Genomic DNA, 26,539 nt, shown 5'->3' on the forward strand with positions numbered 1-26,539 from the left:
CACAGCTCACCTATACGATGGAGCCCACCACAACCAGATTTTGTGAAGTGCAACTGGGATGCAGCGGTTGATATGGTGGGGAACAGAATGGGAATGGGCATTGTGCTTCGAAATACTGCTGGCGATGTAGTGGCAGCAAAATGCACGACTCGGAGGTACATCACTGACCCCATGATTGCCGAAGCAGTGGCGGCTTGGACAGCAGCCCAATTTATTTGGCAGCTGGGAGTTGAGAAGGTTATTCTTGAAAGGGACTCTCTTGGAGTGATCCAGAGTCTACAGAGGGAGGAGTACAACTGGGCTTCGGTGGGGCAATTGCTAGATGATGTGAAGATAATCCTGGGCGGCTGCAGTGCTTGGCGAGCCACTCACGTTCGAAGAGCAGCAAACTCGGCAGCAGACAAATTGGCTAAGGTGGCGTTGCAATTAAATGAGGAGCACCAATGGAGGGGTACTACCCCTTTATGTATTCGGGAAATTGTAATGTCTGAGAAACCTTGATTTCTAATGAAGTAATTGAATCCCATTTCAAAAAAAAAAAAAATTTAGGCTTTAGGTTGATCTCTTGGGGGGAACAAAAATAAATAAATAAATAAAACCTTATACTAAACATGAAAGATACAAAAATAAAAGAAATGTCCCAGATTGATTAAATACTAAATGAGAATCTACTTATATTATATTGAATGTTAAACTTTTTGATATTTGAGAGGTCGAATTGAAGTTATTATTTGTTCCTCAAAACAACCAAACAATGTAATAGATGTGAATAATATATATATATATATATAAACACCATATATCAGAGTATGGATAAACAGCTGTAGCCATATATCAGAATATAGATTTTTAAATGCCCCATTATTCATGAAACTTACTAGAACTGTTTCTCGCACAATTCATGATGTGATACAACAAATCAAATTTAATTATTTAGATTTTATATTGGACAATACCTTAAAATGGCTATCGTGCAGATAGGGTATGTGAGTGGTTTATATATATTTTAATAAGATATATTGTGATCTATTTATGTAGTTTATTTAAATACATCAACAAACCATTAATGTAAGACCCTTTTAGATTTTACCTGAATTAACAGAGGGATATATGACTAACATCTTTGGCTAATGTGATTTTGAATTTAATCATGTGATTGTGAGTGATTTTGAATAAGTTTGATTTCTATTAGAAATGGGTCAAGGGTCTAACTCAACCCAAAAGCTAGTTTAAGAGTTGAGGTTTTCCCTCACCCTTATAAATGGCCAATCTCCTTAATACCCAAGCAATGTAGAACTTTTTACAATTTCAACTCATAATTTGGCAAACCATGTTATAAAAGAAGGGTTTAAATGCAATTATCCATGTTTAAATTATTCCATGCATGCATGCCATTTGCATATCTCTCGGGTCCTATTTAAAAATAAGAGGAAACGGGAAGCTTCCCAATGTGCTTCTTACTCCATTATAATTTTTATTTTTTATTTTTACTTTTTTTTTCAACTCAAAGAAAATGAAAGATATTATGCCAGATGTCTTATATATATATATATATATATATATATATATATATATATATTCTAAATTAATATACAAATGATATTTCAAAGAAATGACTTTCCCAATATCTCACAGGTTATAAGCAAATACGTATAGAAGTTAAAATGGCTCAAACCTCGCACAAGGGTCAAATTAATATAGTAAACCAAAATGTTTTCAACTAGGAAATTAACAAACATATATAAGGAAGAGTCACGTTACTTTAAATTAAACCCTATAAACACATAAATTCTTACTTCCATGGCTCATTAACAACACAGCAATGTCTGCATTTGAGACAAATGCGACCACCACAAAATACAACGTTAGCTTTGCTGGGAAAACCATAGAAACAATCGTCACAGACAAAGGTAGCGACATAGACGAATGGTTGCACCTAATCCTTTCATTATATGCTGGTGCACCCACTGTAGTAGGCTTAGACACCGAATGGAGCCCCAGCAAAAAAGCTGCAACCCTGCAGCTTTGCATAGATGACAAGTGTCTAATCGTTCAACTCATTTACATGGACAATATCCCCCGATCGCTCAAGAGCTTTTTAATGGACTCCAACTTCACTCTTGTGGGGATTGAGGTTGCCCAGGATATAGCCAAGCTGAGGGATGAGTATAAGATAGAATGTGAGAAAAGTGCAGATATTGGCAAGGTGGCAAAGAGTCAGTGGCCAGGGCGGTTCCGTGGGCCTAGCTTGAAAGAACTTGCATTGGAAGTAGTTGGTCTTTATATGAGGAAGCCTAAAGATATATGCATGAGTAATTGGGGGGTGAGGATGCTCAGTGAAGAGCAAATTGAGTATGCAGGCATTGATGCCTATGCCTCTTTTAGGATAGGCTGCAAGCTTCTAATGGAAGATCAATAAGGGTCTCTTTATGCATTTGGGCATCTATATATTTGAGCCTCTTTGCATGAATTATTTCCTGTTCTTGGTCTCTTTTTAAGTCTACTCTTTTGTTTAGTTTGCTGAATAAATCTCAGGACTTATTATTTTCTATGAAATTGTAACTTTCTTTCTTTAATTTGTTTAAAGCCTGATTTTGGTCATTATAATTGTCATAGTGTTGTAGGACGGCGACCCTCCTCCCCATGACAAGGTATGATTGCTTGATCGTAACCACGTTCGAACAAAAGTGTGATCGGTACATTCAAAAGTCAAAGCCAAACCGTCCGATCGCATCTACGTTCGAACAAAAGTGCAATCACAAAAGTCTAAATGTAGCAGTACGAATAGAAGGATTTTCGAGTAATATTTCTAGAAGTCTTTCGATCTTTTGTCACTCCAAAAATATATGACCTTTAAAATCACTATTTGATCAAAATTCAATAATAATTAATCACAAGCACAATGATAATTTTAAAAGGCACATCATTCTTGGAGGGACACAAGTTTACACAGATATTCCAACCGATTTTCATCCATATCTTATTCAAAATTCAATTTTATTAATTTCCTTATTAGATTACGAATTGCATCTTTCCAACTTTAGATGACTTTGTTGCCTTTTCAGATTTAGTCTTTGTATTGTTTTATTAATCTTAGATAATTACTTGCTTGTTAAGTTTAGTTTTATTTCTTTAATTTCTTTAGGGCGGTGTTATAAGGGGACAAACAGATGTATGGAAAAACAACTTTGGAGAATGAATTATAAAATATTACTGGGAAAGAAAATCATATCATCTTATTTTTAAAGAAAGAAAATCTATATGGTCTAAATTGGACATACTCTCTCTCTCTCTCTCTCTCTCTCTCTTTTTTGGTCTAAATAGGACTTAATTATAGAGAGGTGGAGAGACAAAACGGTATGAGAGATCAAATCAAATTTAATCGTATTCAAATCTGATTTTTTTTTGTTTTTATATTTTTTTTTTATGAATAAGCATTTCATTAAACCAAAGCTCAAAATAAAACAACTCCACAACACAGATACAACTCCTTACAAAGTCAGGGGACACAACCCCTTACAAAGAAAACAGAGGAAACAACCCCTCACAAAGCAAAAAGAAAGGGAAACAACCTATAAATCAAAATTACAAAGAATAGTAGCAGGTAAATCCCACAAAGAGCACAACAAAAGGTTTTCCTTATTATTTCTAGGAAAACCTCTTTTCACAGCAATCCTAGACCTGACTTCCCAAAAAACTTGCTTCAACAATTGCTCTTCAATTTTAGGAACACCATCATGTTTAATCTTATTTTTGGTACGCCAAAGGTTATAAACCATAGAACCAAGAACCACCCGACATAACAAGCAATTAAGAGATTTTTTCCCCCAACAATTACACCCTAACTGCACAAGATGATCCCAGATAACAGGAGGCCTATCCACCCTGCAACGAACCATGCAATATTTCCATATTCTAGAACTAAAACTGCATTCAAAGAAGATGTGATCACGAGTTTCAATTTGACTATGACAAAAACAGCATTGAACATCACCCTTAAAACCCCATTTAAGTAACCTTTCACCTGTAAGAAGCCTATTTTTCATTGCAAGCCACAAAATAAAGGCCTGTTTAAGGATAGCAAGGGAGAACCAGACCAACTTCCACCAAATAACCTCTGCATTCTTCTTTCTAAGACCTTCCCAAGTTTCTGCACTAACATAGACACGCTTCTTAGAACCAAGCCAAATAGGTTTATCACACTGGCTCAAGCAAACTTCAGAAAGCCTAGCTTGAATGTCAACTAAAGCTTTTGATCTTGTAGGTCTCCAAAACCAATCTCCATTGCAGATGACAGAAGACAGTTTAGCTTCAATATTACTTTGAGCATTATAGACAACCCTAAAGCCATACTGCTCAATCAATATTCCTGCAGGATGCCACAAATCCAGCCACATATGAATATTATCCCCATTCCAAACCTCAAACTTTAAGAATTTTTTGGCAATATCTCTCAGCTTCAAAATTTTCCCCCAACTCCAAGAACAGTTCTGAGAAATGCCTACACTCCAAAGACTCTTTCTCTTCAAATCTGATTTAATTTTATTACAATCAACTATAATTAATACTGAAATCAAATCCTATAATATATAATCAAATCTCATAATATATTCTAATAATAAGGAGTTGCAACTACTGTAAGGGGGAATTTTTTACGAATGGTTATACCAGTAGATTCAGTCGTGTCCAAATCCTCTCCTCTTACTCCACCAGGCAATGTCCAATCAAAGTTGTGCAGCAGATTTACCAAAACAAGCTCGACAGTGGTCATAGCAAAGGAAATTCCGGGGCAACCCCTCCTTCCAGCACCAAATGGAATAAATTGGAAGTCATGTCCTCTAAAATCTATAGAAGATGTCAAGAACCTTTCTGGCATAAACTCCTCTGGTTCATCCCAAGATGCAGGGTCTCTTCCAATTGCCCATGCATTGATAATAACTCGTGTTCTAGCTGCAATGTCATAGCCCTGTATTTTGATGTTTTGAGTCGATTCTCGGGGCATTAACAATGGAAGAGGAGGATGGAAGCGAAGTGCCTCTTTGATGACTGCCTTCAAGTAATGCATATTATCCAAATCATCCTCTGTTATGTCCTTTTTTTTGCCACTGATCCCTCTCACCTCATCCTGCACCTTCTTCATAGCCTTAGGGTGCCTTAGAAGCTCTGTCATTGTCCACTCTAAGACTGTGTACGCAGTGTCGGTACCAGCAGCAAATACATCCTACAAAAAGAAAAGAAAAAAAAAATGGTAAATATAGAAGAAAGATGTCAATATGCATGAGATAAGCATAAAGTACCTTATACCTCCTAAAGTAGAACAAGCCCTTTTAAATTCAAGACTATCCAATATTGCATTATCTCCTTTCCATGATCATTGAAAGTGATAAAAGGTCATTTAACAGCTCCCTTTTTACCCTAATTCTACCGTTAGGCATTAAGAAATGCTATATTATACCCCAATCCTACTGAATTGATATGACAATACTCTTTTTAACAATAACTAATCTAAGAGCTGATGGACACTTTTACATCAGTCCAATGAAATAGGAATGGGATTGGAGTATAGTATATATATAGCATTACTCATTGGGCATTACATGCTTTAGTATATCAATACATGTCACATGGGGTTAATCCAACATTATCTAATACAATTCATATTAGGTTTCAAAGATCTAATGTCGTAATTGGTATCACATGTGAATATGTTGTCACATTATTTAAAATTTTTAAATGATGCAATACTATGTATACTATTAGATGGAAAACAAAAAATAGATTGTGAAACAGTTCCTCTCCAATATTTCAAGTCATGATATGGATACAGTTAAGTTTTTAGTGTTGCAATTTCAATGTCAAAACATGTTGTGTTATAAGTATTAGGTTTAGGTCTAACTTGGGATTGAAATGCGGTTCAAGACAAGTAAAAAAAATTCAAGTGTGGAAGATGCAGCATGTCCCATACTAAAACTCGAGAGGGTCAGTCAATCCATCGGTCGACCGAGGTTGGGCAGGTTGTGATTTTACTTGAAATCTTAATGGCCTGATCGATCAAGCTTGAGCCTTGGTGTACCTAACCCAACCACCAAATGTTGTATTTTCCATCGACTTTTAAAACCCCGATTTTTCTCGTCTATGTATAAGCCTTATTATTCTTTCATTGTAAGAGAAGTTTATCATATTAATTTCTTGAGCTTAAACAGATTATAAACTTCTCCTGGTTCCATCTTTCCCAAATCAAACCACAAAAAATGTTCTAGAGCTATTGTAAGGGGAGGTGAATGTGTAGTTTGCCGTAGGGGTGTCAATATAGTTACGGTTAGTGGTTATTATCAAAAACCGCTAACCATAACCGCCTTAGCGGTTATTAGATTTTACTAACCGTAACCGCCAGTTTAGCGGTTAGTGAATAGGTAACCGCTTGCTAATCGTTTTTTTAAAATTGGGCTTTTTTAGGGTTTTTTTTTTTTACTGTAGCATTTTTTTACCCCCATGTCTTCTTAGGCCCAATTGCTATAAAAAGAGCCCATATTGAAAAATTAAAAATATTTGACCCCAAATTTACATTTACTTGTACTTAAAAAAAAATTTTAAAAAAAAAAAAATCCTTAAATATTAAATCATAACTGGCTAACTTAAAATAAATAAAAATACCACAACATATTAAAAAAAAAAAAAAAAAAATCAACACAACATATAAAGAAAGTTCAACACAACTGTCACAACATATAAAAAAAAGATATGAAAAAGTTGAACACAGCATATTAAAAAACTAAAAATAAAAAGTTCAAATAAAACATTAAAACTTCATCAATCCTCTCATTTGGTATTATGGTAATGCTCAAACTCCTAAGTCTTAAATTCCTAATGATCTAATGGTTATACATTCATACTTAAATGATATAAACATATTATCTCACAAATCACTAATCACAATTCATATTAATATAATAAAACTATCTTAGATCTAAGAATCTAAGATAATCTGATATATGTTTTCTAAGTATAAAGTAGCTAATAAATAATAATGCTTGAATCAAACACATTGTTTAATTCAATTGTAATTATCATTGTATATGAATAATATGAATCGTATGATTAACTTGTAGACTTATGACTTCTGAGTTATGTCATATTATATATGTATTATTTGTTATTATATAATCATATGATTTAATGATCAATTCATCATGTGATAATATATAAATTACTAAAATTATAATGATAATACATTAATACTTCAATTGTGGTTATAAGTAACACATTGTTTAATCCAATGTCAATTACTTAATTTGATATTATACGAATCACATTATCATTGCACATTAATAATATGATTAACTTGAATAAAGTATTTAAATTGTCATTGAATCATATGATTAAGTATTAATCTTATACATTTTATATTATTCAATATGCATAATTGCATATATGTATAATGTATAATTATAATTTATAACATATATGGACTTATAAGTTGATAACATACATTGAAACTAAGTCTCTAAATATTTAATTGTTCATTGTTGTATTAGTATGAACTTGCATACTTATGACTTATGAGTATATATGAATAATTTGTTATTGTATAATCAAATGATTTAATGATTAATTGATCATGATTATAGTGATAATATATTAATACTCAAATTGTGATTTAATTATCTAAAACAAAAATGTGATTTAATCATTAATAATCAATTGATTATATATATAAAGCGGTTAGCGGTTAGTAGTTACAGTTAGTAAAATCCATAACCGCCAACTGCTAACCGCTAGGCGGTTATTACAGTTAGCGGTTATAGTAGTTAGCAGTTATGGCGGTTAATGGTTAACGGTTATAGCGGTTAGCGGGTGGTTAATAACCGCCCTAGTTTGCCGGGATTAAAAAATTAGATCTTAAAACTTACAAATGTTTTGTAAGTAGAATAATCAGTAACATAAGTTTTCTATAGTTGTTGCCTTCTGAGGTTTGCTAGCCCTCATAGTGGTTTTGATATCTGTGATTATATGTTTTTATATATGCTTCCTTTGATTTCGGTATTGATGTCTGTTGTGTTTAACTTTAAAGTTGATAACTTTGTTAATTGTTATTGTGTTTGGTAAACTAGATTAATGACAACTAATTAGGATCTAAATCATATTTTTCTGAGAGAATTCCAATGATGCTTCTGCCCACTTACCTAGCCACGAATCGACTTAAAAAGACAGTATTGGGTTCGTTTAACAAAACTTTTTAAAATGTGTTTTTTGCTTATTAGTTGTAATGTAACCTAAAAATGAAAATAGTTTTAAGTATTTTGTGACCTTTTTTATATTGAGAGTTGTTTAATGCTTTTGTTTAAGTTTTGGCTAGAAAAAGCAAAAAGCACCCTAGAAAGTTTGACAAATAAGCCCAGTAATATGGCTGTCTCTTTTGTCTAGCTAATTGATTTACTTGATATAAAACTTCAAACCAATGCATATATTCCAAGTTCATCTGTTGCCCACGAAAGAAAATCTTTTCAGGAAATGGATTGTACAAGATCCCCTATGCCTTATTTGTCGATTGGAGGCGAACACCATTGGGCATATTTGTGGAGGTGTCGCTCATCAACTGGTGTATATATATGGGCTATATATATATGTAGCAGAGCGATCCAGAAATTTCTCTATTTTTTGGCTAAATTAATGAAGAAAAAAGGATCCCCTATATAACCCTTCCCATAGGGGATCCAGAAACATAGTTTTTAAGGAACAAGCTCTACTATACGTCCTTGATTTTTAATGAAAGTTTGATGATTTTCGCTGAAAAAGAAAAGTTCATCCTAGAATCTTGTAAAGGTGCCAGAAGCACTAGTCATGATCTACAATTACCCCCTCTAACGTCAAAAAAAACTCACAATTAAATGTATCGAATTTTCAATTTTTTTTAATATTATCCCTCTATTAGATTTTTCTTTTAAATTTTAATGGAGTGGGTGTCAAAATTACCAAAATACTCCCATTTGTTTTTTTAAAAATAAAAAAATAAAAAAATTTGGGCATTAGTAAGGATTTAATGAAATTTGCAAAAATATGCACACTTGGCTTTGCAATTTTTTTATTTATAAAAAATTAGGATATTTTGAAAATTTTAACAGGATTTAACGGAAAAACCTAACGGAAATGTGATATTATAAAACATTAGAAGTTCGATATACTGAATGACTAAATTAATAGTTTTTTAACTTTAGGGTGGACAGTGCGAAAGTGATGGAAATTCAGGGAAGCTAAGTGAAAGTTTATCTGATTTTTAAGAAACTCAAGAAACCCAAGAATTAAGAAGAAATGCATTCATCAATTATATCACGTATGGTGCGAGTGTACACACCCACACATGCAGGGAGAGAAAGAGAGAGAGGTTTGCTTACCAGGATTAGAGCTTTGACGCTAACTCTGTCAATAGGAAAACCAATCACGCTTTCCTTTTGGATTTGAAGCAAAACGTCCACAAAATCCTTTTGGTGTTCATTTTCTAGTCCTCTCTTCTGACAATCTATGTGCTCTTCAATTACTCCTTCTAGAAAATCATCATACTGTTTAGCCACTTTCTCCGCTCTAGCATCCAAGCCATTCACACGGCTCACCCAAGCAAGCCATGGAATATAATCCCCCACGCTTAGAGCACCCAACAACTCCACGAACTCACCCAAAAGCTCCTTAAACTTTCTTCCACCTTCCCCAACGCCATACTTCCTTCCCAAAGCCACCCTACATACTACATCATTAGTAAGGTTTTCAAGCACTTGGCTTAAATTCACATATGCTGAAGAACAAGACTTTTTGATTTTCTCAATCAATAGAAAAGTTTCCTCCTCTCTCACAGCTCGAAAGGACTCAACCCTTTTGTTACTCAAAAGATGTAGCACTGACATGCTTTTCATTTGCCTCCAGTACTCGCCATAGGGGGCCGTTGACACATCTTTGTAATTGTATAGTAGTTTCTCGAACATGCTTGATTTGGGGCGGTTGGCAAAGATGAGGTCATGGGTCTTCATGATCTCGCGGGCAGCATCAGCAGACGAGGCAACAAGTGTTGGTACGCTGCCAAAGTGAAGCAGCATGAGGGGGCCATGGCGTTGAGCTAAGGACCCGAGTGAACGGTGAGGCTGCGCGCCGAGTTGGTGGAAGTTCCCGACGATAGGGAGCTTTGGTGGTGAAGGTGGTGTGTTTGTTTTGGTGGTCGAAAAGGTAGAGGACCATTTGAATAGGAATATTAAGATGAAGGCCAAGATGGTTAAAACAAAGGGATTGAGCAAGAAGAAAGTTGCAGTTTGCTCTATCAATTGCAGGGAGAAAGTTGCAGCAAGAAGAAAGATGGACATTTTCTTGTGTGTTTAATGATGTTGGGGATCCGCGCTGTTTATGTGAAGATGAATGTGCAGAAAGGTCAGCAAATGGGGCTTTGTCCAAAGAAAATTGTACACATATAATCAGGGCGGTTCAATGTAATTGGCTCCTGAGCGAAATTTTGAAGTTAAACTTTTTTTTTTTAATATTTAAATATTAATTAAATAATATTTATTTTAATAATATTATTATATTTTTATAGTATTATTATTATTTTCATTTTTATTGTTGTTTCATAATTTTTAAGTTTAACTTTTAATTAGTTATCCAAAAAAAGTGATCTGGCATACTTATTTTTTAGGATTAATTGGTCTTATTTTACGATGAGCTTATTATATTAGAGCCTTATTTTAGACGCCTTTAATTTTTATGAGAAAAAATTTTGAGCCTTATTTAAAAAAAATATTAGGGCTTAAGTTAAAATAAAATTAAAATTTTTTTTAGACTTTATTACAAAAAATTTTAAGCATTATTAAAAAATTTTTGAACCTTACTAACGAGAGGTCTTAAGCAACTGTGTCAGTGTCCTAGCCATTGAGCCGGCCGTGCATATAATGTAGACAAGAGCTGGAAAGTGTATCCGGTATACTGCCACCGGCCCGTAGGATCTGGCATGTTCAAACTAGCCGCGTATGGGGAAAAGGGCAAAACTTAAACATACATACGTACGTACAAAGATGTGATGGATCTGAAATTGAGAGCTCCACTGAAATTATTAACAAGGTTTGATAAATATCCAGGGACTTTCTTGTATGCGGTGATCTAGGGCCGGCTGAACGTATTTTGGAGCTTTAGGCAAAACTTAGAAATTAGGCCTAAATTTTATTTTATTTTTAAGTAACAATTTTTTTTTTTTAAGTAACAAATATATATATATATATATAACATTTTCATTATCTTCTAATTCTTTTTGATGAGTTTCTTGTTCATTTATGAGTTTTTAACCTAAATTATCCTCAATATTTTGTTTATTGCTAATAACAAATTTATTTAGAGCTCCTCTTTGAGATTCAATCAATTTGTCTACTTTTCTCTTCTTCTTTTTTTAAGTTTTTCATATCCAGATGCATATTTTCTAATAGACATGTTTAATTAAAAATACTAACAAATTAAACAAACACGATTTATCAAAAAAAAATTATGACTATAATAAAATAAATGACAAAAATAAAACAATAAAACCCGATTTGGCAAAGGAATTATGAAGCAGTTCTTGGAGATAGGACAAGAGACTCAGTCACTCGGAGTCGGAGAGGAAGAGAAAATGATGAGATAGGCAGACAAGAAAAACTTAGAAAAGAGCAAGCAAAGAGGAGAGGTAAAGTGGCAAATATAGAGACTCTGATATTTAAAATGCCCATGGTAGGCTTACTAGGCTGACAGCAGTTTATATTTTTGGCTCTTAGCTTTCCCTAGATGGCTAAATAATAAATAGAAAATAAAAGGTAATATTTTATTTCTAACGAATATATTATCTCATCAAAAACAAAAAATTTCTAGAAAGAGGCTAAGAGGATGACTGCATGATGTAGGTGTGTACTGTAGCGTCAAGCGTGTACTGTAGCGTTAGGCGTGTAGAGCTCTAGGGAATTGGCATGTAATGATGTAAGGCTTTAATGCTTTGTCCTTTTTTAATTTATTTTTTGAATTATTTTTAAAATTTATAGTGGGCTTATTAATTGAGGTCTTATTAAATTGAGACCTTAAATTTTGATAAAAAAAAAAAAAAAAAAAAAAATTTAGGCCCTATTAAAAAAAATTTGGGCCTTCAATTTTTTTTTTTGGTCCAAAATATATATATATATTCAAATTTTTTTTAACTCAAAAAAATTTTTTTTGGGCCTTATAAAATTGGGGGCCTAGGCGAGGGCCTAACTCACCTAGGGCCTGAGCCGGCCCTGAGTTCAAGCTTGTCAGCCAAGGCATCACCTTCGATCACGGTGTACTTATAGGAATAAGTCTTTTCATTCAGCTCATCAATTCGGTTCTTGACAGTACTAAATTGGCTACCTTCGGCGAAAGTGATTTGCCTGATGCTTTCAGCCCCTCCATCGCCTTGAATGATTTCAATGCTCTTAACAGTCTGTGGGAGGAGTTTTGGGATGAGGATGTGAGCATCAATGACCAAGGCTTTGAACAATCTGGCTGGTGGGATAGTGGAGGTGTATTCGTCTGTGTATGTGATTACACCCATGATATCCTTTCTTGAGGATTAATGAAACTAGCTAGGCACTAATTTTGAAGGAGATGGCTTGGAATCTAGAATTTCTTTTCTTCAACTTGGGCTGTGAAAATAGAAGGAATTAAGTGGTTTTTATAGGTTGTTGTTCCTTAATTAGCTTGTTTCCATTTGGTTCTCAGGGCTGTCTTGTTGTGCATTTGATTAATAACAATTTGAAGAGGGCGTCATTCTCGAGGTTAACTTTCCTAATGATCAGAGTTTTGGATATGTTAATGCACAAATGCAAAGTACAAGTATGGATCTCAATGACGTGTTTAAACTGTCTTTTGATTTCAGAAGAGGTTTCCATCTCCACTATCACTCTAAGATCAATTATATATATATATATGAGTTTCCGCCTATTAGAAGAACATAAAAACAATCATATAATTACCATCTGGAAGAACAACAATCTTAATAATATAAATATGAGAAAACTGGCTGAGGATTTGTCATGTTGTGTTTTGTTTAATTATTGGGATGGATTGTCAATTGTCTCCATCTTGTTTTGAAAATCTTAAGAAATCAATTTGGACATCATGTTAAGTTCTAAAGTATATCCCTCAATCTTATGTTAAGGAATCGATTAGCTTGGCTATTATATTCTCTCACCATCTCCCTTGACCCTGACCGCTTTAATTAACATAGCAGGGTTGTATTGTGGCAAATCCAATATTGTCAAACCATTCGAAGGATCCTTAACATTTTGCAAAGGATCCTCATAAGCATGTTCGTCCTCTTCGACATGAGGGTGGCTTTCATCCCTCATGATCTAACGCTTTGTCTTAACGAGTGACTCTTTATCAGATTCAATTGTTAATAAGGAAACATTAAGCATATTTGCATGTTATTAGTATATCAGTCTACTAAATAACATTACTTAATTATTAATATTTGCATGTTCAATCAAAGTTTTATAGCATAAAAGTTTTTATTTTGGGATACATATATGTTGACCCCTTGAACTAACATTCATTTTTTACTTAGCCATACGAACTGACAAGTGTGACACTTATATACACTAAACTACAATTTTATTGTAATTAAGCTCTATCGTTAAAGTCTAGTCGTTTGTTTCGATGGAAAAGCACATGACCACTTTTTTGTTAGCTTTCCTTCAATACACCAAAGTAATTAATAAAAAATGAAATTAAAAAGAAACAAAAAAATTGTAAAACCCAAATGGCGGTCGACGACTGCAAGTCACCCTCATGGCAGCTAGGGGGTGGCCGGGGGGGCATTTCAACTTTGTTTATTTATTTATTTAAGTCCTTTTTTATTGATTAATGATTATAAAGTGTAAATTTAGTTTTTGGAGGGGCAAAATGAGAGTAGTTTCGGAAGACTTTAGTTAAATTTGACTTTTACATCCAAGCTGATGGCCAACTCTAATGAAGTGGCTTAATCACAACAAAATGGTAGCTTGATATATCTAATTGTCACACTTACTAGTTCATGGGACTATATGAAAAATAACTGTTAGCTCAGAAAGCCAAAATCTATTATCCATTTTATTTTATAAATTAACCGACGTGGGCGTCAGCATATCTGGCGCCACAAAGCAAAGACATAGAACCTCAATAAACTTTGAGGAACACGAGATACATATAATAGTGTCTCAACAAGGAAGCATCAAGCATAGGCCTCAGGATTGGCCAAGAGGAAGGCTTCCACGGCTCTGTAAACAGCCATGCCCTTTTCCTTGCTTGCCTTGATTTCCTCTTCATTGATCTGGACCCCTGGTTTAGGATGGTACTTGCTAAGATTTGTACATTTGGCTCCCCCATCAGGAGAGGACTCAAACTTAATCTCATAAGAAATTGATTCAAACTTGTCCAGCAAATCATCACCCTCAATCAGTGTGTAACTGTATGTCAATTTCTCTTCCTCTACTGCATCAATCCTATGCTTCAAGTGCTTGATATGGGTACCTGCATAGAGAGGGAGACACAATTACAAACACTTTGCTAAATCCATTTTGGAAAAGAATAATGTCATTTACTAGAGTGTTATACAACTTGATAATATGATAGCGCAAATTAGCCATTCGATTAGTAGTTGCAAAAAAAAAAAAAAAAGGAAGAAGAAAAGAGTATTAATTTTATTTGGTAGATTGTTATTTTCACTATAACGTCATTTCAATTGTATGGCAATATTGTAGTGAAAATGAATATAACGTGCAACTAGCCTTCAGCGATAGTGATCTTCTTGATGGTTCCAGGCCCTCCATCGCCCTCAACCGTCTCGATACTCTTAATGGCCTGAGGCAGGAGCTTGGGAAGGAGGTTGTCAGCATCAAGGATCAAGGCCTTGAACAGCTTTGGTGCTGGGATGGGGCTAGTGAACTCATCACTTAGAGTGTGAACACCCATGATCGAATATATTCAGAATTTAGAAATGGTAGAAAATGGAGGACTGATTGGAATGGTGCACAACAGAGGTGATATTTATAGATCGAGAAGATGCTACTTTGTTCAAGTTTTGCTACATCTAAATCAGGTAGTTGGATAATATTTTTGGTAGCTCGATCTGTCGGTAGAAGTAGAAGGTTCTAATGCCATGTGCCGCCACTAAAAACCATCACTTTCTTATCAAGAACATCCTCCATTTTGTCTCCTCAAATAATTACCTACCTGCATTTTCTGTGGCACATTAGGATTTTAGATCTTGTCCCTTTCATGGTTTTTATTTTTTTTAGCGTAAAATTGACTTAACCCCCTCAAACTACTATCCCAATAATAATCTACTCCCAAACTATCAATTTGGATAATTTACCCCCAAAACTACCAAAACAATAACAATATACCCCCAAATGCAAACAAAATGAAGAAATTACCCCTATAGAATTTTCAATAAGACAAAAATACCCTTAAAATTTTGAAAAAAAAAATTAAATTTTAGTATTTTGTTTTTATTTTAGTAATGGTAATTTCGTCATTTTGTTAAAATTTGAGGTACATTGTCATTGTTTTGGTAGTTTGGGGGGTAAATTGTCGCAATTAATAGTTTGGAGGGTAGATTGTTATTGGGGTTGTAGTTTAAAGGAGTTAAGTGGACTTTACCACCTTATATATATATATTTTTGTTTGCTTATATGGGCAACATTTCGGGACAAGCATAGAAAATGGTTCGATCTAAACGATCTATTGCCCACCCAAAAAGCCTTGTTTAGCTTGCATATCGATCGAATTTCATTACATTTTTAGGTGGGTGGGTGCAACTTACAAGTTTCTGTAACAGAAGAGAGAGAATCAGGAAGCTTATAGTAATGAGACCAACTCCATTCTTAAATAGCCGGATAAATGTGGTAACAGTCATAAGTCAATTAAACAGACACGTTCTAGTAAGACTTGGACAATTTTTTTGGTCAGAAAGAACAACATTTTAGACGAGAAATGAATAATTTGTGTCTCTCTTCTGAGAAAAATCTTGCTCGAATAGAGAAAAACATAATTTACATGAAAGATTTCCATGATCAATATTGTATCTTTTATCTCTTTCATCCATAAATTCTTAATGTTTTCCACGTTTTCCCTTAACAGCATTGTATTCGTGGCATTGGCGTTATAACCACCTCAAATCTGCTCAAATAGAATATGACCCTAAGCAGAAAAATCCAAAATAGAGGGCACACTTACCCTTTACTACCACACGTTCTAGTAAGAGTTTTTGGATTAACAGCCATATTACTACAAAGCATTGAATGAAGAAATCCAATGTAATAAGATGAATGCATAGAGAAACAACAAAACCATAAATCATACGGTTCTAAAACCCGCCAGCATCACATTCTTGACCTTTCACTTCCACTAAAGCAGTACTGGTCTTTCTGGAAATGATGGAGCCGATTGCCAAAAGGTTCGGGCAGATTGCTAATAAGTTCGACTTTTGAAAAAAAATAACACGTTTCAAGCAGTACTTTTCTAATTGCCTCCAAGAGATTTAACGAAGGCCAGGATTTGAAACACTGGGCTCTAGAACACAACTGTATCGAGCATCGTCCCCAGAGTTTGAATTATATTTGATGACATCAAGTTGGAGACATGCTCTTCAAGGTGCTTCTTTGCATCCTGCCTCCCCACATTTGCTATTGCAAGCTTCTCAGGTGGCAACTCATCTTCCTCCTGCACTGCCTTGTTGTATTTAATAGCTAAGTTCAGCATCTCCTGCACACGCCCAAGCAAAAACCATGATCACATGCAATTTGGCAGTATATAACAATTATTAGTACCAACATATCAATCAAAATCAGCTCATCTTTTCAATCTTGCATAAAACAATTCCTTTGGTCATGCTACCACAAGAATGCTGTGGTGATTAATTGACAGATCTAACGGTGGACCAAGAAGTACAATGGCTGCAGATCAATTACTTTGCCTAAAATAGCTTTCATTCTCTTTTAGTCACAGCCTCAATATGCATAAAGCACTCCCATATTCATACGGAGATACACAGGTTACAATACACAAAACTCAGGGGGCCAAAGGTTCATAAGGATCAAGTCCAAAATTCTCAGCAAGAACAAGAAATAACACAGAATTAAGATCTCTGATACGGGTAGCACTATAGTGGCCCACCAGTTGTAGATAGTGTAACAAGGATTTTTTCTGCCTGTAACTTCATATAAAATTGAGCACCAATAACAATATCATTTTCTTCGTTGCAATATAACTTAGGTGCTTTTCTAGTCTAGCTTCCATATTTTCTAATGGCAGAGAGTTGGAAAGGGGATGCTATATCAGGAACTCTCCATCCATCTTGGGAAAAAAAAATGTAAGTGCATCTGTCCTTTGTCATATAAGTGCCCCATGTAAACACAAAATTTGAGGTTCCTTAACCTTCACTTACCTGAACAGTCTGCTCATTAGTTTTAGAATGGGTATCAAATCGCTTAAGGGTCAAGCCATCAGTCCATTTCTTTTTGTGAAGGTTAAGCAACATCTTCTCCTCGAGTTCGTTCTTCCTGTAATTAATTGCTATCGAGTAATAATGCCGATTCAACCCATGGATCAGTGCCTGAAAAATAAAAAAGCACAAATGAGGTCAGAAGGTGGAATTGCAAAAGAAAAGCTAAACTACTATTTGTTCAGCACTCACTTGGATGGATGGTTTGTTAAGATGCCCAAGGTTGGATGTTGTTTGTCGTGGTTCTTGGCCAAGCATCATGGTTTGTGGGTTAATCAGACGAAACGCATCAATCACAACTTTCCCTTTCACACTCTGAATTGGATCCACAACCACAGCCACAGCTCGTTGATTCAGAGCTTCAAAACTCTGCAGAAAACAGATTTAAGCATATCAATAATTTTGATGAGGATTATGAAAAAGTAATAAAATATTATAATTTTGAAGAAAAAGACATGCTCAACTCATTCTCTCTCCTGGGAACATCAGTTAACCACAGCCAACCATTTTCATCTAAATGTCCTCTTCCCTTTCTCTCTCTCTGTTTCAAAGAAGTCTAGCAACCACTAATAATCTCCCTCCCTTGCACCCACCCTCCCTCCCTCAAGCAGAAAAAGAAAAGAAAATAAAAAGAATACATAAGAGTAATCTACACAACCTGCTGCGTATTTATGTCTACTCCAGAGAGCCAACATCCAAACCCAGGATGCGAATGGTACCATCCTACAACCATCTCTGGTCTGCAATACCAAACAAAAGAAAAGCAATATAAGGCACTTATCAAAAAAAAAAAAAAAGAAAAGCAATATAAGGCAGAAAAAAGAATCAGATAAGTGAACCAAAAAAGGATATCATCAATGTATGCATGTTAAACTTGGAAGCTTTGATATCAGAACCTAAAGTCTAAAGCAAAAACCTCATTTTGGGATCATAATCTTCAGCATTGATTTGGGTCCCAAAATTATGCAAACAAAAAGCAATTAAAATCAGTGCCAACACAAGATGCACTTCTTCCAAAATAGAGGGATGGCAGACAATACACATTCAACTACTTAAAAAACATAATCTCCCAGACTTTTCCTTCAATTACTCTTATTAAAGTGATAAAAACCTCGTCTTGGATAGTTTCAATCAAAGGTAGAGTGAGTGGAGGAAGCCTACAAACAGCAAACTCTAATTATGTGAATTGGAGTTTTTACATAAAGCACAAGCCTTTTGGATATTCTTTATTGAGTTTTGAAATAGATATTCACAAATTAACTATCGATAACAATCAAATGACCAAGTCCCAATTCATTTAACCTTCTAACCCAATGCATTCCTCTTAAAACTAGTTTCTAAAGTCTCCTACAAAGAATCGAAAGAGATGGTACAGGAGAAGGCTTTCTGGATTTGAAGGGAGTAATCAGAAGCAGACTTACAAACAGACAAGAAATCATAAACTTCCTAGTAATAGATTAAATAAGTACGCATTATTAGCAACCAAACTCATCAAAAAGCTAAACACAAAGGATTATGAAGCTACGTTTATAAAAAATAAGTAAGCCCTCAATTTAAAACTTTTCTAGACTTGAAAACAGTGCCCAACCTCAACAGCAGTAGCTAAGGACCACATAATGTATAAAATGACTCATGATAGATGTGATATTGTTTTTTGCATTGGAAATTGTAGGATATTTAAGAAGCACTCTTGCATACAAAGCAAAAGCTACATTGACCAGCATCATTTTTCTTTTGTAACAAAATGCAGCCAGTGTTATTCTTGTTATTCAGTTAACTCATAAGTCAAGTAAGCACACACAATGCCTCAACCAATTGCCTTCTCTTCTTGACAATTGACCAACCAAACAAAGTTCAAGTACAATCTCCCAAGTCGAAGTTTAAGAGAAATAAGCAAAATATGCAACAACCATATTTCCATTTACAATCATAGTCTATCAACATACAGAGCAGTTCAACTTCCGTTGTCCATCGAGCAAATTAATTGAAAGCTACGCATAAGCAACATAACGCCAAGCAAGCACATGTCATTCATGCATATAATAACAGATAACAATCGATTTCGCATTACGCATGTACAATAATAAGTACACAGGACCTGAAATCGAATTTGAAAGAAGAAATTACCGTCCGGTCTGTTTAAGCATATCGAGCATGTTAGTCTGGAAGACGTGATCAACGGCTTCGACACTAACCCCGGTACCGCTTTGTGGCATCGCAAAGACATCAACAACGCGAACAGTGTACTCATCCACAAACTCCCCAAGCATCAAGCCCATCACCTCCATGGGAACCCCAGCCCTTCCTACCATTCACAGCAACAACATCAATTAGAGCTTCAATTCCCCAAATAAAACACAAAGCTAAAAGCTAATTTCAGCGAGATCCTAGAATTTAAAAATCCAAGAGCCCCGGTTAGGGTTTTAGATCCCAAGTTACATAATTGCCAGAACTTTTTTTAAAAAAAAGAAAAACCCCTAATGAACCCCGAGTAAAGTCTTCAACCAATCCAGATTCCAAACAGTATAAACCTAGAGAGAAAGAGAGAGAGTTGTACCGTGCTTGAGCATCTTGAGGAGGGCGAGAGAAGAGATGTAGACCTGCTCGGACGAATCGAGGGTGGGCGAATCCGGCGGCGGGTGACCCAACGCGCCGCCGGCACCGGCAAACATTCGCTGCAACCTCTCCATGCCTGACATATCTTGCTCCACACGATTTGTGATTACTTCGTGTTTGGGAAAAGACCACAGAGACACCGAGAAGGGACTTAACCAGTGTGTGCTCCGAGAAAAAATAATTATGAGGGAAATAAGCAGGGACGACTTGCTGGACAAGATATTTATTTAGTGGGCCTTCACTCTTATCTGGACCTAAGCCCAGGCTTTTAGACACAAGCCCAGGTTGAGCAGGACAGGGTCGCTTGAACTCTAATATTATTCTCAAATTAAATAGTCTAGATATTATTATGTAATAATTTTTTACATACAATATATTGAAGTTTGGGTTTTAAAATATTGTTAATTTTTCATTGATTTATTGTATGCCATACTTGATTGGATGACAAAAATATAAACTACTTAATTTGAGAACGATAACTATGATTTAAACTACTTAATCACTTGTTTTTTCCTTCTGTTTTTTTTTGCTTAGTTATCACTTGTTTGTGACATTGTGTTGCTTGAGACTCAACAAATGTTTAGTAAATGCTAGGTAAAGCCCCTATTGCTATATAATATGTAAAAATTAGGCATGGGCTAAATCTGCCTGATTCTGAGTTAGACCCACAATTTTGGATCTAACCTAAGTCGATCTATAAGCTCCTAACATATGTAGGCTCAATGTGGGTAGTGATTCTGAAATTTCAAGCAGTGTTCGGTCAAAATTCGGTAACTATATTCAAAATTCTAAAATTCCAACCCGACCCAATGATATCACAAAATATAATAAATAAATAAATAAATATAGATGAGATATAGATACATTTTTTCAGAGAAATTAACCTACCCTAGCCTTTCTATTCTTTCTCTTTATTCTCTTCCTTAAATCATTCACAAGGAACTCTACCTTTATCTTTTTTCTAAAATTTTAACAAAACTTACAAATATATCATTTAACAAACTCTCTAATCAATGTTAATCATGCTCTCTAAATGTAAAGAATCCAAAAGTAGAAGTTATCGTCAATGAAATCAAATATTTAATTAGAGTTGAGAAATATTTAGAAAATTTGATATATGTTTAATAGTTTTGAAAAATCCTCATCAATTTTTTACGTTCGTTTGTCTACTTGTTTTTGTTTGTTCAGGTCATTCTCTCCGTCGTGGAGCTTTGTTTGTTGAAGCCTGGAGGGCGTCTATTGGTTAAGTTCCTTCTCCGTCTTTCGCTCTCTCAAAAGATATATATGTGACGTAGATGACATCTGTCTTTTATATTTTCATTCTCTTTGTCTGATTGAATGCCATTATTTACACAATTTTTTAGTTTTGAAGAGAACGAAGATAGCCCATGGTCTAATTCCAAACCAATCAAGTAAGTATCCAACAAGCCGAGGAAAAGCACTTTATATATCTTAGTGTGTGTGTGTGTTGTGGATGTTCTTTAAAAGATAAGGTTTTTTAATTAATCTATTTGATGAGTTCATATAACAATTTAATGTATTCCAAAAGGGTCAAAGAAGTGATGGATGAACAACTCCAGAAGGATTTTATTGTGGAGTAGGTGAGTAGAGCCTTAAAAAAAGTAAAAACACTAGATCCATGTGTGTGTATTCGATTTGCTTTAAGAGATAAGGATTTTTTTTTTTTTTTTTTTTTGAGAATAAGAGATAAGGTTTTTTAATCTAAGTTATGAGTTCATAAAACAACCCCAAATGAATACGTTTTGGTATATATATATATATACAAAAGCGAATTAGGCTTCAGAGTTTTTACTAAGAGTAAATTAATATACATACTTGAACACCACTTTAATCCAAAAGCCTTAATTAATGTGCTTGAGTCTACTTAGATATATTAACTACTATTTTTCTTTATATTTTCTCAATGTGGGACTCAACACTTACAAATGCACTCGTAACATTTGAGGATATATATGCGGAGCCTGCAAAAATGAACCTTGGTTTAATGGAATTCAATCATGCATTATGGGTTTGCTATTAATTAAAGGGCATGCAGAAGAAGCCCAACATTTTTTGAATTTGATGGAGAAGGAAGGGATCAATCTAGATCATGGAGTCAGCTCCACGGGAGCTCTCACATCATGTAGCCATGCTGCATTAGTTGATGAGAGGCTCCAATTCTTCTTCTTCTTTTTTTTTCTTTTTTTTGAGAAAATCCAATTCTTCTTTTTATACATATATGTTAGATTATTACAGCATACAAGGACGCCAATTACGCTATTCTAATTATGATTAAGAGATATTGTTTCTTCTTTCATTGATTTCTAATATCGTTGGAATTTTGGAAAATATAACCGCACGTTGAAAATATACAATCTTCAGAAAAGAAATAATGAAAGAATACAAAAAAAATATTTAAATAGTAAAGAGCTAGAAATAATAGATAATGAAATGTGAATTAGTGCATTTAAAAAGCCATTAGCTAAATAAATAAATAAAATAAAATAAAATAAAAAGTGGCTTTTAATTAACTATTTTATATAGAAATGTACATAAGCAATAGTGGATGCATGCGCACCCGGCCCGCGGGCTCAAATCACCCAATCTATTAACTCTTGTGTTTTGACATTTTGTGTGACAAATTTGGGTGGTTAGCCTGGTTTTGCTTTAATTTATGATTGCTTCTTTTGAAATACTCCTTCCCTTTTCTTAAGGATGAAGAAAACCTGGTCAAATTTCTAGAAGTTAGACTTAATTCCAAGCAGCTTCTAATTTCAATTTTAAAACAATTAAGTTTGTTTAAAGTCGTCGTCGACTATAATAAAAATCCAATACGGAAATTATCCACTATTATTTAATTTGTGGTAATAGATATATATACACGTAGATACGTGTTTTGTAGTTAGGGCTTGCTACCTCCAATTCACGTCACCATAGTGATCCATAACGTGAATTGTACTATTTAGGAATACAATATTATTGGCCAACTAGTTTCAAAGATATTAGTTGTAAATGGGATATATATATATATATATATATATATATATATATAGAAAAGAAATTATAATACAAAAATAGTTCTGACGTCATTTCTCCCCATGATAGGGTTCCTTTTTTTATTTTTATTTTTTTGGTTGAAAATTTCTGTAATATTCTTTAAATTCACTACTTTGCATAATGAATAACGTGTAATTTATCATTAAGCTATAGTGTTTGACTTTGTGATTTCATAAACAAAAAGTATGATTTTAAACCAAATCACAGAAATTGAATTGTTTGGGATTGCGTTTTTAAAAAATTACGATTTAAAAAAGCAAAATTTTAAAGGCTAAGCTGCAATTTTAAGGGTCAAACCGTAATTTTGTCAAACAATTAATTGCGTTTTTAAAAATTGCATTTTAAAATTGCACATTTGAAAATGACTTTTTTTTTAAATCGCAAATCCAAACAATCTCTAACGTACAAAGCGGTCTTAGAAAGTTATTGGTTGCTTCTCATGCTTATTCTTCAAATGTTTTAGGAAATTAAGCTTAGTGACGGAAATTTGTTCTTTGACTAGGAAATATACATGCAATATTTTGCCTGCATGTGCTTTTTGGAACATGGGCAAAATAATGCTATATATGCCAATTTTTGAGACCAGAACTGGTTACATATATATTTGAAGAGCCACGAAATTAAGTACTATAGCCACTACAAGAAACTGACTCATCAGGGGCGACTCATTAGGGGCGACTATAAAGTCGCCCCTAATACTCAACTATTAGGGGCGACTTTTGAAAGTCGCCCCTAATAGTTATGTATTAGCATCCACATCCAAGTGGACGCTAATAGTCGACCCAAAAGATGAATAATAGCGTCCACTCTAGGGTGGACGCTAATAACTCGACCCTAATATACTCGCGGGAAATATTCAAAAGGCGGGAAAAAGATCATTAGCGTCTACTTTCAAGTCGACGCTAATGCCTAATCATTAGGGTCGACAAAGTCGACCCTAAAGAGTGTATGGATGAATTAAAAAATTAAAAAAAAAAATCATTTTATTTACCAATAGCGTCCACTAAGAGTGGACGCTGAAGAGGGATCATTAGGGTCGACTCTAGAGTCGACCCTAATGCCTACGTATTAGGGTCGACAAAGTCGACCCTAAAGAGTGTATGGATGAATTAAAAAATTAAAAAAAAAATCATTTTATTTACCAATAGCGTCCACTAAGAGTGGACGCTAAAGAGTTATCATTAGGGTCCACTCTCAAGTCGACCCTAATGCTTAAGTATTTGTCGACCCTAAAGAGTGTGGGGAGGAATTAAAAAAAATTAAAAAAACCTAATATTCATAACCAATAGCGTCCACTTTTAGTGGACGCTAAAGAGTTATCATTAGGGTCGACTCTTAAGTCGACCCTAATGCTTAAGTATTAGGGTCGACAAAGTCGACCCTAAAGAGTGTCGGGAGGAATTTAAAAAAATTAAAAAAACCTAATATTCATAACCAATAGCGTCCACTTTTAGTGGACGCTAAAGAGGTATCATTAGGGTCGACTCTCAAGTCGACCCTAATGCTTAAGTATTAGGGTCGACAAAGTCGACCCTAAAGGATGTGTACAAGAATTAAAAAAAATTAAAAAAAAATCCATTTAACCACCAATAGCGTCCACTAAGAGTGGACGCTGAATATTGATCATTAGGGTCGACTCTAGAGTCGACCCTAATGCTTAAGTATTATGGTCGACAATGTCGACCCTAAAGAGTGTGGGGAGGAATTAAAAAAAATTAAAAAAACCTAATATTCATAACCAATAGCGTCCACTTTTAGTGGACGCTAAAGAGGTATCATTAGGGTCGACTCTCAAGTCGACCCTAAAGAGTGTGTGCAGGAATTAAAAAAAAATTAAAAAAAAATACATTTAACCACCAATAGCGTCCACTAAGAGTGGACGCTGAAGAGTGATCATTAGGGTCGACTCTAGAGTCGACCCTAATGCTTATGTATTAGGGTCGACTTTGTCGACCCTAAAGAGTATGCAGGAAAATTAAAAAAAAAAAAAAAAAAAAAAAAATTTGATGCCCAATAGCATCCACTAAAATTTTGTATATATCACTACATTGTTTAAAATTTTCAAATAAAGTGACACAATATGCACCGTTAAATATAACGAAATAAAATTTTAACCGTAAAAATAAAGGTCTCCCTTTCACTTAATATTCCATATGTACAGTTGTTTCAATATATATATATATATATACGTTTTTTTTTTTTAAAAAAAAAAGGAAAAATTCTTCTATTTCAATTCCATCCTCCTAAAGAAAGATTTTAATTTGTATTAGTTATAAAATGTTATTTCCCAAAAATTTACCTCCGATAATATGTCATTATTTATTTTATATAAATTATCAGATATTTGATCGATCGTGATATGATCAAATGATTGATCAAATGATTGACCAAACTTCAAACAAATTAAAGGTTCGTTCAAACATCCGTTTGGTTCTAGTGCATTTGTTCGATCGATCATGATAGAATAAATGATCGATCAAACTTGAAACAATTAAAATTGAAGGATTGATTGAATATTTGATCAATCATAATGAATTAGTTCGATTGATTGTGATAAGATCAAATGATTGAAACAATTGAAATTGAAATTGAATTAATTCGATTGATCGTGATAGGATTAAATGATCGATCAAACATCCGATCAATCCCAATGAATTAGTTCGATTGATCGTGATAAGATCAAATGTTTGATCGAACATCCGATCGATCCTAGTAAATTAGTTCGATTGATTGTGATAAGATCAAATGATCGATCAAACATCTGATCGATCATAGTGAATTAGTTCGATTGATTGTGATAGGATCAAACATCTGATCAAAAATCCGATCGATCCAAGTGAATTAGTTCGATTGATCGTGATAGAATCAAATGATCAATCAAATGTTCAATCGAAAATCCGATCGATCAAACATCTAATCGATCCTAGTGAATTAGTTTGATTGATCGTGATAAGATCAAACATCTAATCGAAAATTCAATCGATCCTAGTGAATTAGTTCGATTGATCGTAATAGAATTAATTGATCGATCAAACATCCGATTGATCCTAATGAATTAGTTAGATTGATCATGATAAGATCAATTGATCGATCAAACTGAATACAATTGAAGGTTCAATCGAACATTCAATTGAACTATAAGCTTTTTATATTATCTTAGTGCATTAGTTATATTATCTTTGAATTTTGTATTGATCTTATAATTAATTATAAGATAAATATCAACTTAATGATCTTTATTATAAAAATTTATTAAACGGAAATTATTAGTTAATATTATAATAATAAAAATATATTACAGGAGAAAATAAAGAAAAACAAAAATAAATAAAATAAATAAAAAATAAAAAATTATAAGTATAATTTTTT

The 26,539-nt window shown here is 34.0% G+C and overlaps 5 protein-coding genes across 6 annotated transcripts in view; 2 read left to right on the top strand and 3 right to left on the bottom strand.

The window, feature by feature from the left end:
* Positions 1-1,822: 1,822 nt before the first annotated feature.
* LOC132173617 (3'-5' exonuclease-like) lies at positions 1,823-2,419 on the top strand. Its single transcript, XM_059585155.1, has one exon. It carries the CDS (start codon positions 1,823-1,825, stop codon positions 2,417-2,419), a length of 597 nt encoding a protein of 198 aa, XP_059441138.1.
* Positions 2,420-4,479: 2,060 nt separating this feature from the next.
* The window catches only part of LOC132176436 (cytochrome P450 736A117-like), a 30,957-nt gene continuing 8,897 nt past the window's right edge, over positions 4,480-26,539 (bottom strand). Inside the window, exons 1-2 of one of the 2 annotated variants that reach the window (XM_059588635.1) lie at positions 9,393-10,437; positions 4,480-5,221 (exon numbers count right to left, since the gene is read on the bottom strand). In XM_059588635.1, the coding sequence (XP_059444618.1) occupies positions 4,613-5,221; positions 9,393-10,346 (1,563 nt within the window). In that variant the 5' untranslated portion in view covers positions 10,347-10,437 and the 3' untranslated portion in view covers positions 4,480-4,612. Of the gene's footprint in view, positions 5,222-9,392; positions 10,438-26,539 lie in introns of those variants that run through there. The other variant, XM_059588636.1, reaches the window with a different exon arrangement.
* Positions 14,080-15,027, bottom strand: LOC132176151 (major allergen Pru ar 1-like). The gene is made up of 2 exons (XM_059588281.1): positions 14,781-15,027; positions 14,080-14,523 (listed from the first exon to the last, which is right to left on the bottom strand). The coding sequence occupies exons 1-2, from the start codon at positions 14,962-14,964 to the stop codon at positions 14,225-14,227; spliced, it is 483 nt and encodes a 160-aa protein (XP_059444264.1). The 5' UTR covers positions 14,965-15,027; the 3' UTR covers positions 14,080-14,224.
* LOC132176400 (26S proteasome non-ATPase regulatory subunit 14 homolog) lies at positions 16,202-20,308 on the bottom strand. The gene is made up of 6 exons (XM_059588593.1): positions 20,055-20,308; positions 19,625-19,802; positions 18,156-18,237; positions 17,690-17,866; positions 17,441-17,608; positions 16,202-16,758 (listed from the first exon to the last, which is right to left on the bottom strand). The coding sequence occupies exons 1-6, from the start codon at positions 20,194-20,196 to the stop codon at positions 16,567-16,569; spliced, it is 939 nt and encodes a 312-aa protein (XP_059444576.1). The 5' UTR covers positions 20,197-20,308; the 3' UTR covers positions 16,202-16,566.
* Positions 20,836-26,539, top strand: part of LOC132175252 (cytochrome P450 736A117-like) — a 7,488-nt gene continuing 1,784 nt past the window's right edge. Inside the window, exons 1-2 of the mRNA XM_059587126.1 lie at positions 20,836-20,883; positions 21,302-21,355. Coding sequence (XP_059443109.1) covers positions 20,836-20,883; positions 21,302-21,355 — 102 coding nt within the window. The remainder of the gene's footprint in view (positions 20,884-21,301; positions 21,356-26,539) is intronic.

This window comes from Corylus avellana, chromosome ca3 (genome assembly GCF_901000735.1).
Source record: "Corylus avellana chromosome ca3, CavTom2PMs-1.0".
In the NCBI taxonomy this organism is placed as follows: domain Eukaryota; kingdom Viridiplantae; phylum Streptophyta; class Magnoliopsida; order Fagales; family Betulaceae; genus Corylus; species Corylus avellana.